Source organism: Siphateles boraxobius, unplaced genomic scaffold, assembly GCF_051911475.1.
Source record: "Siphateles boraxobius isolate OS27281-9 unplaced genomic scaffold, OSU_SipBor_1 66, whole genome shotgun sequence".
Classification (NCBI taxonomy): Eukaryota; Metazoa; Chordata; class Actinopteri; order Cypriniformes; family Leuciscidae; genus Siphateles; species Siphateles boraxobius.
Window position 1 is genome coordinate 25,309,271 of NW_027509193.1, and position 13,532 is coordinate 25,322,802.

The 13,532-nt window shown below is 38.0% G+C and overlaps 1 protein-coding gene across 2 annotated transcripts in view; it reads left to right on the forward strand.

Annotated features, from left to right (window-relative positions):
* Positions 1 to 13,532, forward strand: part of cacna1ha (calcium channel, voltage-dependent, T type, alpha 1H subunit a) — a 112,514-nt gene that overhangs the window by 60,919 nt on the left and 38,063 nt on the right. For both annotated transcript variants that reach the window (XM_077213249.1, XM_077213250.1), the window contains exons 6-9: positions 7,055 to 7,214; positions 8,489 to 8,801; positions 10,985 to 11,077; positions 11,851 to 12,628. In XM_077213249.1, coding sequence (XP_077069364.1) covers positions 7,055 to 7,214; positions 8,489 to 8,801; positions 10,985 to 11,077; positions 11,851 to 12,628 — 1,344 coding nt within the window. The remainder of the gene's footprint in view (positions 1 to 7,054; positions 7,215 to 8,488; positions 8,802 to 10,984; positions 11,078 to 11,850; positions 12,629 to 13,532) is intronic.

Here is a 13,532-nt window from a genome sequence, read left to right on the forward strand (position 1 = left end):
TAATGAGCCTCTGTGTAACGGACTGACAGTTATATTTGATCTCCTAGGTCCTATAAGAAAAAACAGTGAGTCCCATTATGTGTCCCATAAGTCTAAGGGAAAATAAAATTACAATTGTGTCCCCTTTGCCTCTGTTTACTGTTAACAGACTTTTACAAAGGCAAGTGTCCTATATATAGACGGTACCATTTAAAACTTTGGGAATGGTTAGTTTTTTTAATGTTTCTGAGAGAAGCATCTCTTATGCTTTCCAAGGCTGTATTTATTTGATCAAAAATACAGTAATATTATGAAATATTTTAATTTAATTCATTATTATTATTATTATTATTATTATTATTATTATTATTATTATTATTATTATTATTATTATTATTATTATTATTATTATTGTTGTTGTTATTATTATTATTGTTATTATTATGATTTTCTGCTCAAGAAACATTTACTATTATACCATGGTCTGTCTGAATACTAAATTCTGATTGGCTGTGCAATAAAATGCACAGCTAGTTCCAAGTCAGTTTAATCAGCATTCTATATTAATGCGCTGCTTTGAAGCAAACACACACATACGTCACTGACTCACACTCAGAGACTGGAGATTGTTTTCGAAGTAATTCAACTCACAGCTTCATTGCTAGAGAGACACTGAACAGACACAGGTAATTCATACACACATCCCTCTCTCTCTCTCTCTCTCTCTCTCTCTCTCTCTCTCTCTCTCTCTCTCTCTCTCTCTCTCTCTCTCTCTCTCTCTCTCTCTCTCTCTCTCTCTCTCCCTCTCGATAGGCTAATTCATTCAAATAAAGCTAACCTTACTGCTCAACTTTATCTCTATCTGATTTAAAATGGAATGAATGCAAGATCTAACGAGTCGTAGCTGATGAACCTAACCACCATTTTAACCATTCCAGTTAAATTTAGCACTGCAAACATCAATGACAGCTTTAACTTGTCAGTGCTGCATGCAAATGACCATGCTATAGACCTTATTTAGAGTAGCGCCATGACAGGTATGAAAGTGAGGCTGTGAGGGATAGACTTGCCATGTCTTCATTGGCATCTACTGTAAAACACTGTATAAAGCTCCTAGATCACATATCATTTTATGATACTTATCACTTATCAAGCTCATGTTATCTGGTTTTAGATTTCTGGAAAGATATTTTTTGAGTGTTTCATCAGCACGATTCCAAAAGCCCATTAAATAACAGTACAACCCACTGAAGAGATGTATGTCTTTCCCTCACAGCCTCGCTTTCATTCCCGTTAAATATCTTAGATGGCGCTGCAGTGAATAAGGTCTATAAGCAGGATAATCCACGGCTAGCTGTGAATTAAAAAATTTGAATACACTCCGCTTTGCTTCGGGTGGTTCTTTGCCTCCTCCACGGCGTGCATTAAAATCGTTTAATGCACAGCTAGCATTGTGTTATTCCTTACTAATTATCAATGTTGAAAACAGTCGTTCTGCTTAATATTTTTGTGGAAACCCTGATACATTGACATTGAATAGAATTCTCAAAAGAACAGCCTTTATTTGAAGTAGTTTTTTTGACAGTGTCACTTTTGTTCAATTTAATGCATCCTTGCTGAATAAAAGTATACATTTCTTTCAGAACAAAAACATTTATACAGACTTATTGGTATATATGTTTATAGGTGTGGTATATAAACTTAAATATCTTACAGCATATTTTATATAAAATGTTTTAAAACACTGCAATTTGCAGTGTTTTTAGGGAGAAAACTTTTAGTCCACTTGAATAAGATTTCCTGGGCAGTGCACTCACTACTAAATTAGGGGGTGGATTGAGACACACCCCTGGAGCTGTAGATTTTAAGTATGAGTAAGTCTGCTTCACCACATCAGCTTTAATGACTTTGCTGTTGCTCAGATGGAAGATGAGATACCGTGATTTATTTGTCTCGGCGGAGTGTTGCCGCCAGCAGGAGTGCTTTTAGTATGCAATGATATTACTATTCGCTAGAGTGAATTGTGGATGTTAGTTTGAGTGCATGTGTGCTTCTCCGTTGTTTTGTTATTGCCGACATGCCATCTCACACCTGAAGCCGTAATTCAAATACCAAGCTAGAAATACTTGGCAGAGCGATTCTCTATCTCCCCTCTATCTGTTTACCCAGGCCCGTCGCGACAAGGCCATGTCCATTTTGCTTGGGGCCCCCAAATTCCTTCAAACGGCCCTGTGTTTACCAGAGAACGAGTTAGCATGTTCATCCTTCCACTGACCACGCTTTTCTCTAGGGGGCTCATTAGAGTGTCCGAGCGACGCTGTGGCTCCACGCTGTCTTTGGTGGGAGGGATGCAGGCCATCGAGAGGATGTTCACACTCAGACAGGCCCATTTAAAGCCCTCTCCTCCCCATATCATACACTTAAATTACATCAGCCACACACACCCACATCAAACACATTAGTCACACGGATCCACCGGATGAATCACTTCTCTCCTGGGGCACTTCTCTCAATGATGTTAGCTAATGTTTTTATGCGCATTTGAGAGAGCAATGCAGTGTCTTTTTGCTGCTTTTCACCATTGTGGTGTCATCTCAAGAAAGCAGAGTGATAGACAGGACTGTTTTATCTTAAATGAGAATGAGTACCTGTAGGTAACAGGTTATTCGTTCTGCATGAAATATGCTGAGCGTCAATGCTCTCTGGCTTATCCATTCTGATAGTTTCTTACACACCGTTCTGTCTTGATCACTGGGCCATGTGACACAACTGAATTGCATATGCATCCATGCCTGTTCTTTTGCTCTTTGGTTTGTTTTTTGTCAGGGCCGTCAATTTATTAATATATTTGATTGTAATTAATTTCACATAATCTCACAAAAAAATACATAACATGGACACTTTATGTTTCAATTGCAGCAAAATATATGTGCACTACAGAGATTATCTCACTTGCACAAAAATATAATCCACATGTTATTCAATGATGAAATAACTTTATGGACCCCCCCCATAACCCCCCCATAACCCCCCCCCCCCCCACCATCACATACTTAACCCTTAGGGGTCTACGGTTTTTTTGGGGTCCTTGAGATGTTTTGACATGGCCTGACATTTGTGCTTTTTTCAGTTGCTTATAAACATATTAATGGCAACGGTGTCATTACACTCTATTCAGCACAAACAGGGCAGTTTCTGAAATAAGGCCAAAAAACACATACTAAATATGTGTCCACAAGACTTTTGACTAAGGGATGTTGTCATCCTGCCTACTAATTCACATAAAACAATACATTGATTTAAATTTTGTAATACACTTTTTGTTTAGAAAGGCAATATGCGTGGGGGCGCGAATGATCATGAATAATGCTGTGATTCACACCTGAGAAGACATGACCCGCATATGACCCGCATAATGAGCCTTTCAGTCAGGTGTGTCACTGAGAGGGAACCACAAGAAAGAATGCGAGGACAATATATATATATATATATATATATATATATATATATATATATATATATATATATATATATATTGCTTTTCAATTGATTTAGAATGTAGTTAACAATACAAACCAAATATATATGAAAGTCAAATGCACATTTTGAGTGCACAATCATACCTGGAAACAAATCCTGTTCAAATAGGCTATATGGGCCATTCTACAGAATTGGTTCAAAGTTAGAGTTGGAAACTCATACTTCTACCTACATTTTTGCAAAACTAAAAAAAATATCTATACATGCAAGTTTACATGCAGTAAAACATCAACAACTTTGTTTCCACTCTCTGAACATTTCATTTCCAAACAACCAACTCAATAATATATTGCCAGAATCACGTTTATATGTTTTAGAATATTAAACGCACTTTTAGCACCACTTACTGAAAATTTCACTTTGAAAGTGTTGCAAAATTTTCCCTATGATCCTAGGTTGCCTCTGACAATCATCTAATATTTGCCCAAATTACATTTCACTTCTACACCGGGGAATCCTTTTTTTTTTTTTTTTTTTTTGATAGTTCACCTAGGAGAGACCATTAATATAACCCTTGAATTAATTATACTAATCTTTTATTCAGTTTTAATCAATTCTAACATTTTGCTCTTTTTAGTAACCACAGAATAGATAAAGCTGTTATAATATCAAATTGAATGTGTTAACTGTGTAATAAAAATAACAACAGTTCAATGAAATGCATTGGTTAATGTGCTAAATTTGACAGCCATTGTTTGTATTCTTTAGGACAGTGTAATATTTAACTGCCTGAAAGTTCTGGTGTGAGTTTATATTAGTATGTGAAATGCATTCCTTAAGCTTTTCCTATTATGGTAATTCTCAGCACTACACTAGAATTCTGCATCCTTTCCCGAGAAAATGTGAGTGTTCCTTGCGTACAAAAAAATGATACTGTAGGGTGTTGCCAGGGCATTGCTACTTGGTAGCTAAGGTGTTCTGACTGTTTGTTAGCACATTGCTATTTGGTTTCTAGGGTCTTGCCATGTGGTCGCTACTGTGTTCTGAGTGGTAGTTAGCTTGTATTAGTGGTTGTGGGAATGGATTTGGAATGGGTTTTTGTTCAGTGGTCTTAATGTTCCATTAAAGTTAGACTCAGTCAGACCCTCCGGTCACTCAGCAGGGCACTTAAAATATGCAATTTGTCTGCTCTGTCGAGCATTATTACAAGTGGAGCCAATTTAGTTTAAAGGTGTCATTCTACAACATAAAGGCCCGGTTTCACAGGCAGGGCTTAGATCAAGCCAGGATTAGGTCTAAGTTCAATCAGGGCATTTACGTAGCTTTAATAAACATGCCTTACAAAAAAAACGTTACTAGTGTGCATCTTGAGACAAAACAATGACATTTTATTTTAAGATATGTCAAGTTGCTTTCAGTTAAAACAGCTCAAACATTCATTTTAGTCTGGGACTAGCTTACAGTAAGCCTTGTCTGTGAAACCGAGGCAAAGGTTTGCCGTTTGATTTACATTACACTATATACACTGTAAAAAATATTTTAGGTTCTCTTAACTATTGTTTTAAAAAATTGTCCTAAGTAACATTACTTTGTTTTGTAAATTTGAATTTGTTCATTCACTAAATGCAAAAGGACTCTTTCAGGCAACAAATTCATTAAATTCAAATTTAAAATCAAGTCAGCTACATGTAACCAAGCTGTTTTAAAAGGTCACACTTAACTCCCGACTATGCCACCGGGGACTTACAAATAGATAATATAACTTTAATTTAAACGTTAAAATCCCATTTTGGAGTTCTGAAGCGTATGCCAAAAACCACAACCTAGCACTTAATATAAAATATTATAGGTTATACCAAGCCTGTGGGAAGGGAAAGAAGCAAAGAGTCATCGGACCACAACCCACAGTTTTAAGGGCACATGCACTGATATCTAAATCACTAATGTAACTTGAAATAAATGCAGTGAACAATTACAGGTCACACGATGTCACTCGATGAATAAACTTCATCTCAATGTCCATGCAGTGAATAAATCCTCAAGCGCCCAAGTAGTAAAGAAAAGGGCAGACCCTGATGACCCCAGAGGACAGATACCCCCATTCAGGCTGGCTCCCGGAACACAGAGAAAAGAATAAAAAACTCCCCTTTAAACAATAACACAAAATAAACCTTAGCGGTGGGCTCAACCTTATCCCAGGTTTTAAAATCACACACTCAAACCAAATAGAAGAGTACAACATAAACACAAAAACAATACAAAACTAAACAAAGTATACATAATAAAACTAAAATAAACCATTAGCAAAATATCAAGGGCCTAGACAGAGGTCCATATGTACACAGCTCCACAAGAAAACATCTGTACCATACTCCAAAAGTGGAACGAAAACCAAATTCAACGTGATATACCTCACTGCTATTAGGCTAAACATGGCATCCTCAACCCCGAAATAAAACCCAATAACAGCTCACACGCTCACATTTATGAACCAAGGAGTTACGTCTCTCGATATGGCACTTTAAGGTCACAACACCGGAAGTCAGGAAGAAAAAAAGTCAGGATATTATGCATCCTATCCAACCTCGGACCTAGCCTGGTCCTACCAGACTCTCGTACATTTCATTTGTACAGAGATACTGGCCCCTCTCTATTGACAAGTGTTAACTTCCTTTAAAGCGGGTACTATGTTAAAGTTTAAAAGATCTGCCCAGAGCCACTCTGGATCTGCCATAACCAATCACTAACGTTTGGTCGTGACGCACAACTAGTGCACGACCTCAACATCATCGTTCTCAGCCACTCCCTCTGTTCGTTTATTGAAACGGTAAAAAATTGACAGGAATTGTATTCCTATAATAGGTAGACGTGTATGAGTCAGCTGATGCAATCTTTGACTAACTAGGCCTGCCAGAACTGACGCTATGCTTAATATATATATATATGCACGCATGCAAACATTCAACCGATTTAAACTTGGAAGAAGAGACAATAATCTGCCCACGCGCTGTTATCTGTGCGCACAGCGTCACACACTCGAAGCGCGTGCACGCAGAGAGAAAGGGAGGCTCATTTCAGGCAGCGCTTGAACACCGAATTGATTCCTCTTTTGCATTTACTTAAGCTTGAACGGACACATACACACAAAATGATTTCAAAATACCCTTCTAAGCAAGTATTCTTCCGGTAATGTCATAAGTGAACAGTTGAGACAGAAAGCGGATGTGTGTCAGTATATTTGGTCCGTGCATTCGGGCTTATAGTGACAGCAGCCTAATATTTGCTGTCTGTGTCATTAAGTTTAATAAAATAAACATAAAAAACAACATCATCATCATCTATCCTCGCTCATGATTCCTCAGGAAACTTCCTCCTGAGTTCGATTGGATTCCGGTCACAGGTTTGAGGAAGTAGGAGCAAGGAAGCATCAATTTGAGTATTGAGAAACACCCATCGTCTGATTAATCCATACACTGGTCTATCCACAATTTATACTGGTACTTTCAAAAATAAAGCATAGGATGTTATGCAAACCATAAAAGCAGTATGTTAAAATGCTGTTGCGTCTGTGTTCTCTTGTGCCTTTGTATTTCAGGTATGAGAATACTGGTGACTCTGCTTCTTGATACTCTGCCTATGTTAGGCAACGTCCTCCTGCTGTGCTTTTTTGTCTTCTTTATATTCGGCATTGTCGGGGTGCAGCTGTGGGCTGGACTTCTTAGGAATCGGTGTTTCATGCCAGCTGACGTGAAAGCGTAAGTACTGTCCTGCTCTTATCTAACCGGCAGCCTTCTTCCCCTTTTCTCCTCTTTTGCCCTCTCTCCACTGGGAGCATGTCAGCGCTATCAACATGATCCAAAGTGTCAGCCAACTGTTGCTAGCAGCAATGGCATTTCAGCCACTGAAAGTCTTGTAAACTGAACATTGCACCCTGGTGTCAAATCAGTGCCGAGTATTGGTCCCCGAGCACTGAAGGTACACACACCTTCGACAAAGGTTCAAGAGTAAAACAACATTACATAAAAAAAGTATTTAGAAGCATTGATGAGTACAGACTGCAGTCGTCAAAATGGATTGAATTATAAATCGTATATTTTGATGTAATGGGACAAATTGGTGCTCTGTAAGTGCATGTGTTTGTGTAATGGCCCCTGTGATTCGAGGGGCCATTACACAAACATTTTCATCTGCCAGTTCTTATTTAGCATGAAATATGAGCTAGTGAAATGTCCTGGTCTGAAGTGTTTTTGCTGAAAGTTTATTTTCATTTTATTGAAATTAAATTATGTTAAGCATTGTATATAGTGGCGGTAAGAACAGAGTTTTGACCTGGTTCAGCCCTTACATGCATTCAGTTGATTACATTTTTTCTTAGCAGTACCATTTGTGACATGATATTCCCAGGCCTTCCATGGCATCAGAGTATATATTGTTTTAACAACAATGTTTGACCATCATGTTCTGTTTGAAATTGAATTTGTTATATGCTTGGGGGCTCCAGGGTCCCCAATAATGTGCATATAAAATAATACTAGCAATTTTGAAATTAACTTATTTTCCCTTTAAATCTTATACTTCTTAATTTAAACATATCAGGCGGATGAATCAATGACAAGCAAGAGTGTCATGAAAAAGAAAAGGAAAAAATATTTTAGAGCTGTAATTTAAAACACATTTTCCAAGTTTGTAGAAATGTATTCTTTGTGTCCGGTTGGTTTCAGATGGTTTTGAACAATGTTGATACAATTTTCAAGTTTACATTTAATTCATGAATATCATACCATTTTGGGGTAATCGCCCCACATGACATTTTACAACCTGAACCAACCTTGCCTTGTCATAAAAAGGTCAACTATCTGATATGTTAAGAGACTTATTGACCTTGGGACGCAGTCCTGAGGTTCTGCAGGGGTCCTCAGTCTCATGTTCAGTAAATGACTAATGTAAAGATAAGGAAGAAGACCATATAATGTGTCAGTTACAGTCTGTTTTATATATATATCGCATTGTTTTTCATGTGTTTCCACAGCCTTTATAATCTGTCGTTCATGAGTCCGTACTACATGAATGAAGATGGTGAGGACAACCCCTTCATCTGCTCCACCAATAAGGAGAACGGCATGCTGCGCTGCAGTGAGGTGCCCCGCCTCAAGGAGGGTGTTGAGTGCACTTTAAATGCATCTCCACCGGGACATGCCTACTCGGGCCTGGATGGGACCAGCAACAACAGCTGTGTTAACTGGAACCAGTATTACAATGTGTGTGAGGCCGGGGAGCTCAACCCACACAAAGGGGCAGTGAACTTTGATAATATTGGATATGCCTGGATTGCGATATTCCAGGTACGTTCCTCTTGAAATGGTGGTCTGTTCAGTTCTGTTATCCAGATCTTTTATTCACATCACTGATGGTCTTTTTGTTGGACGCTGTGGTAATGGAAATGCATTAGTAAGCATCATTGTTCTTTTTCCTGAAGTCAAAGGCCCCGGTCATTCCAAAGATAGATTAGGCTTTTTACAACTTTTTATTGCTCGATTTTCTTCTTGAATTGACAAAGTCTTGGTAAGCATGCTCCAACCACACCACATAATTTAATCTCCACTGAGAAAATGTCTGTTTTAGTCATTTCTGCCCCTTTCTCGGAAGGAGCTCTGCAAAGTGATGAGATTTTTCGATGGGAAAGTGATATGTTTTTATCACAGCCTGTGGAAATTAAATAAGAAAAGAATAAGCGTTACGCTGCATATTAATTCATCAGTACTTTCAATCCATCCTCATCAGCAGAGTTGAATCACCACAGACGGACTGATGGCACAGACCTCTGTCAAAGAGTATTTTAATATGCACAGTCATGCCCTTGGTGGAGGGCCCACTGTACGGACATACAATAAGACCTATGCTTCACTCTGTGGAAACGAATGTCGGTCTCTTTTGTCCGATCATTACAAGTGGGTCAGTCACATGGCGTCCCTTTTGGCTGGGCTATAATGACAGTAAAGGTTAATATAAAAGAGGTTATTATAAATGCAATTATAAAAGAGGGCCTTTTCATCTGTGTCAACATGAGATTTTAATAAGACCTGGATTGTACTTATAAGATGACACCCCCGATAGCAGGTTATTCCCTTTTATGTCCAGATAAGCCTTCTTATATAATGGTTACTGTAAAATTAAACTTACACATACCATGCCATCATTTATTTTTGATTTCTTTTTAGAAACTATATTAGTTTTAAAGTTGTTCCAGATCCAGACTTACAGTCTTCAAAAATAAAACATAGTATAGAGTCATGAATTGTAACATGAATAATATTTTAGGATTTAATATTTATTGTGTGAAAATGTATTTATATCAGTTTATATTTTGCTAAATTATGTTAAAAGTTTGAAAATGTTAGTTAATTGTTTGTGTTTGGAATGCATAAATGCTATCTATGAAATTATACTAGGCCACAAGCTGGCAGTTTTATTCTAAAAAAAATTTTTTAATTAAACACCTGCTGCACAAAGAAATATTCAAGGATATTAGTGCTATGACCAGCAGAAAACAATCAAGTTTTCTTAATAAGAAAACTTGAAAACAAGAAAAGTAACAAGTTTTTGTTAGTCTGACATCCAATAAATCCTGAGCCCAAATGGACTCTCAAGCAATATTTTGAAATTATGCCTGGCTGTGTACAGTATGTAAAAAGAGGCTATAATATATTATGTAAAATTGTGTGTTTAGCAGTAAAGTCCCATTTACAAAATGTAAATGTGGTTTAGTTTTGAATCAGCTATTTTAAAGCCAACTGTGTGGATCCACTGCGGAAATCAAGAAAGAAGATTCATGTTTTTGTTTTTATGTGAACAACAGAAATTTGTCTCTTGTTAGACAGCATAGAAAGTAATGAGAAAAACGGGGGTTCACACATGAGGTCTAATGCTAAATGATACAGCTGGATGGGAATGAAATGCAGTGCTGCAGGCGCAGAGCTTCCAAAGCAAACGACTCAATGCTAATAGACGCAACCCTGCGCTACTTTTACTGCAATCAAACTAACAATCAGACCTCTGGCATCACTCTGTACCATCAAGACTTTGCTATATTTCTCTTTGATTTATGTCTTTATCTATAAAAATAAAATAAAAAACACACACACATTCAAAATTAATCCCTGGGAAGAAACAACTCTTTTTCAAGAGCTGTCTAACAGTGTTCAAGATTAAAAAAAATTAGACATGTCTTAATCTGAGGTAAGGTAATTTATTGAAGGTGTATTACAGGTCAAGGTGTATTACCTGGACTCTACATTTGAATGTGTTTGAACTCAATTATAATTTTTAAAAAACCTACAAAAAAAAAAATACAATAAACTTGCAGGCTTTCCATTCCCCAGACAAACTCTCAAAACTCAGTGTTTGAGCCACCAGCCATCTGCACAGTTGGAAATGTGAGCCAGGCCCCTGAGACTGCTATTGTGCTGAGCCAAGCTCAAAATAATGATCACTTGATTTCTCTTAATTTCTCTTCTGTTTTTTGCAGGTTATTACTTTGGAAGGATGGGTGGACATCATGTATTACGTTATGGATGCCCACTCCTTTTACAATTTTATATATTTTATATTGCTTATTATAGTAAGTATACTCTAATTGAAAGTATTCATATTGTCGGCCTGTTTCACACCGTATACATGAATCAAGCGCAATAACAGGAAAGTGGAATTTACTGAATTACAATACAGACAAATTTAACAGGTATAACATTTCAGGAAATGAAATGTTCCTCAACTCTGGTCCATACATTATTTAAATATAAAGTAGTATATACAAATTTGTATCATTACAAATAGATTTATCTGTTTCTCAGTGTGACCTATACTTAAATTGAAATTTTGCATCCTATGCGTCACCTTAATTTGGAATTCAAAGTCCTAAATTTGATTTTAAATTGAGGAAATTGAATTGAGAATGAGTATAAAATTACAGTTCAGTTCCTGAGTTTGAATTGAGCTGAACCCCGGTTAATAGGGATGCCAAAATATACACAACCATACTAACACTGATAATAATCAGAAATGTTTCATGAGCATCAAATCAGCATATTAGAATGATTTCTGAAGGATCATGTGAGTAATAATGCTGAAAATTCAGCTTTGACATCACACAAATAATTACATTTTTAAATATATTTAAAAAATATTAAAAATTACTTTTAGTGAGCATAAGAGACTTCTTTGCTTCAAAAAAGAAACCTTGCTTCAAAAAAGAAATCTTGGCGACCCCAAACTTTTGAACTGCGGTGTATGTGCAGACACTTACATGTGAGGTGTAAAACAGGCACTAAACAGGCATTAAGGAGACTTCTCATGTTCATGATGGTAAACTACAGTGACCTTTGTGTCCCTCAGGTGGGTTCCTTCTTCATGATCAACCTGTGCCTGGTTGTAATAGCAACCCAGTTCTCAGAAACAAAGCAGCGTGAGAACCAGCTGATGCAGGAGCAGCGAGCATGCTACCTCTCCAACGACAGCACCCTTGCCAGCTACTCTGAGCCGGGGAGCTGCTACGAGGAGATGCTCAGGTACATCAGCCACCTGTACCGCAAGGTGAAGCGCCGCGCTTCCCGCATCTACAACAACTGGCAGAGCAAGCGCAGAAAGAAGGTGAACCCCAACAGCGTGCTGAGTGGAGGAGGAGGCACTGGCGGCGGGGTCAACGGTCACAGCAGGCACAGGGGTGGCGGAAACTGGGTCCGTTCTATCCACAACCTCATCCAACAGCACCAACAACAGCACTGTCACCTCAGCAACGGCAGCCCGAGTCCTGTGGTCTCTACTGGGCACGGTGAGGCTCTGGAAATGAGGTCTATCGCAATGGGGCCGCAACTGACTGTGTCCTCTCAGCCAACCGGCATGCACAATCTTTCTTCCAGGACTCAGTCAGTGCACAGCATTTATCAAGGTGACTTTCACGAGGCCCCACAAGGGCGAACGAGTGCCACGGTGGGCGTACCGGCGCTCGGACGACTAAACGGGGGTATGAACTATCCAACCATCTTGCCCTCCCTCATCTGCAGCTATACAGGCAGCAGTTCTGCTGGGAAAGGGAGAGGGGAATCGGATGCAAATACAGGATGTGAAGCGATTGATCCCTTTGAGAAGCTGCACCAGCTCATGGGGGAACATAGTAAGTTTTTCATAGTCATTTTTTCCACTTGCAGGCAGTTCCTGTTGTACTCACCCTGCACAGCCTGTTTCAGGATCATGAAAGGCGTTCTGTGAAGTGATTGTCGGGCAGCCCTTTACGAACGCGACAGAAAATCAATACCTAAATGTTAAAGTCATTAACACAATCTTTAAAGGAGTGAGGAGGCAGCCAGCACTCCACTAGCGATTGTGGCTATCAAGCCCTTTGAAATCCTACGTCAACCGTTGATTCCTCCTGATAGACGGAGGGAGCAGGCTTATTTTGTCACTGGATGGAAAAGATCAGTGGGTTTTCAATGATTCAGACTGCTGGCATTTCTAGTTGAGTAGTATTAAAGATTTAGTTTACCCAAATATAAAAAAAAAATCAAAATCACCAAACCCATTTAACTTCATTTTTACATTTTTACAACACCTCTCATTTAATCCACATTCACAAATACATATATACATATTACTTATATCTGTAAGGCATCTGGTTTTTAGAGATGTCACTAGTTTGATATCTATAAAACTATTTTAAGTTCACATTTTTAATTTGCACTCAATAAAACTTGAAAGTAAACAGTAAGCTAAAATTCACATACAAGTTTATGCACTATTGGCTGAGATGAATTTTCTGTATAATGTTTAGTCGAAATTGATATTAAAGGTTGAGTTTTGACTGTCTGACACCGAATAAGAGGCAAGACGCTGGCATGTGTTCATACGACACTTCAGGCAAATGTTCAAAATTATGAAAGATTTGAAAAATATGAAAGATTTGAATGGAAATGCAGCAACTGGTTCTTTTGTGTTTGTTACCAATCATAATTGGAAATTGTTAAATGCAGAGGTGCAGATTTTCAATGAAAAATTACTTAAAGGGATAGTTCACCAAAAAT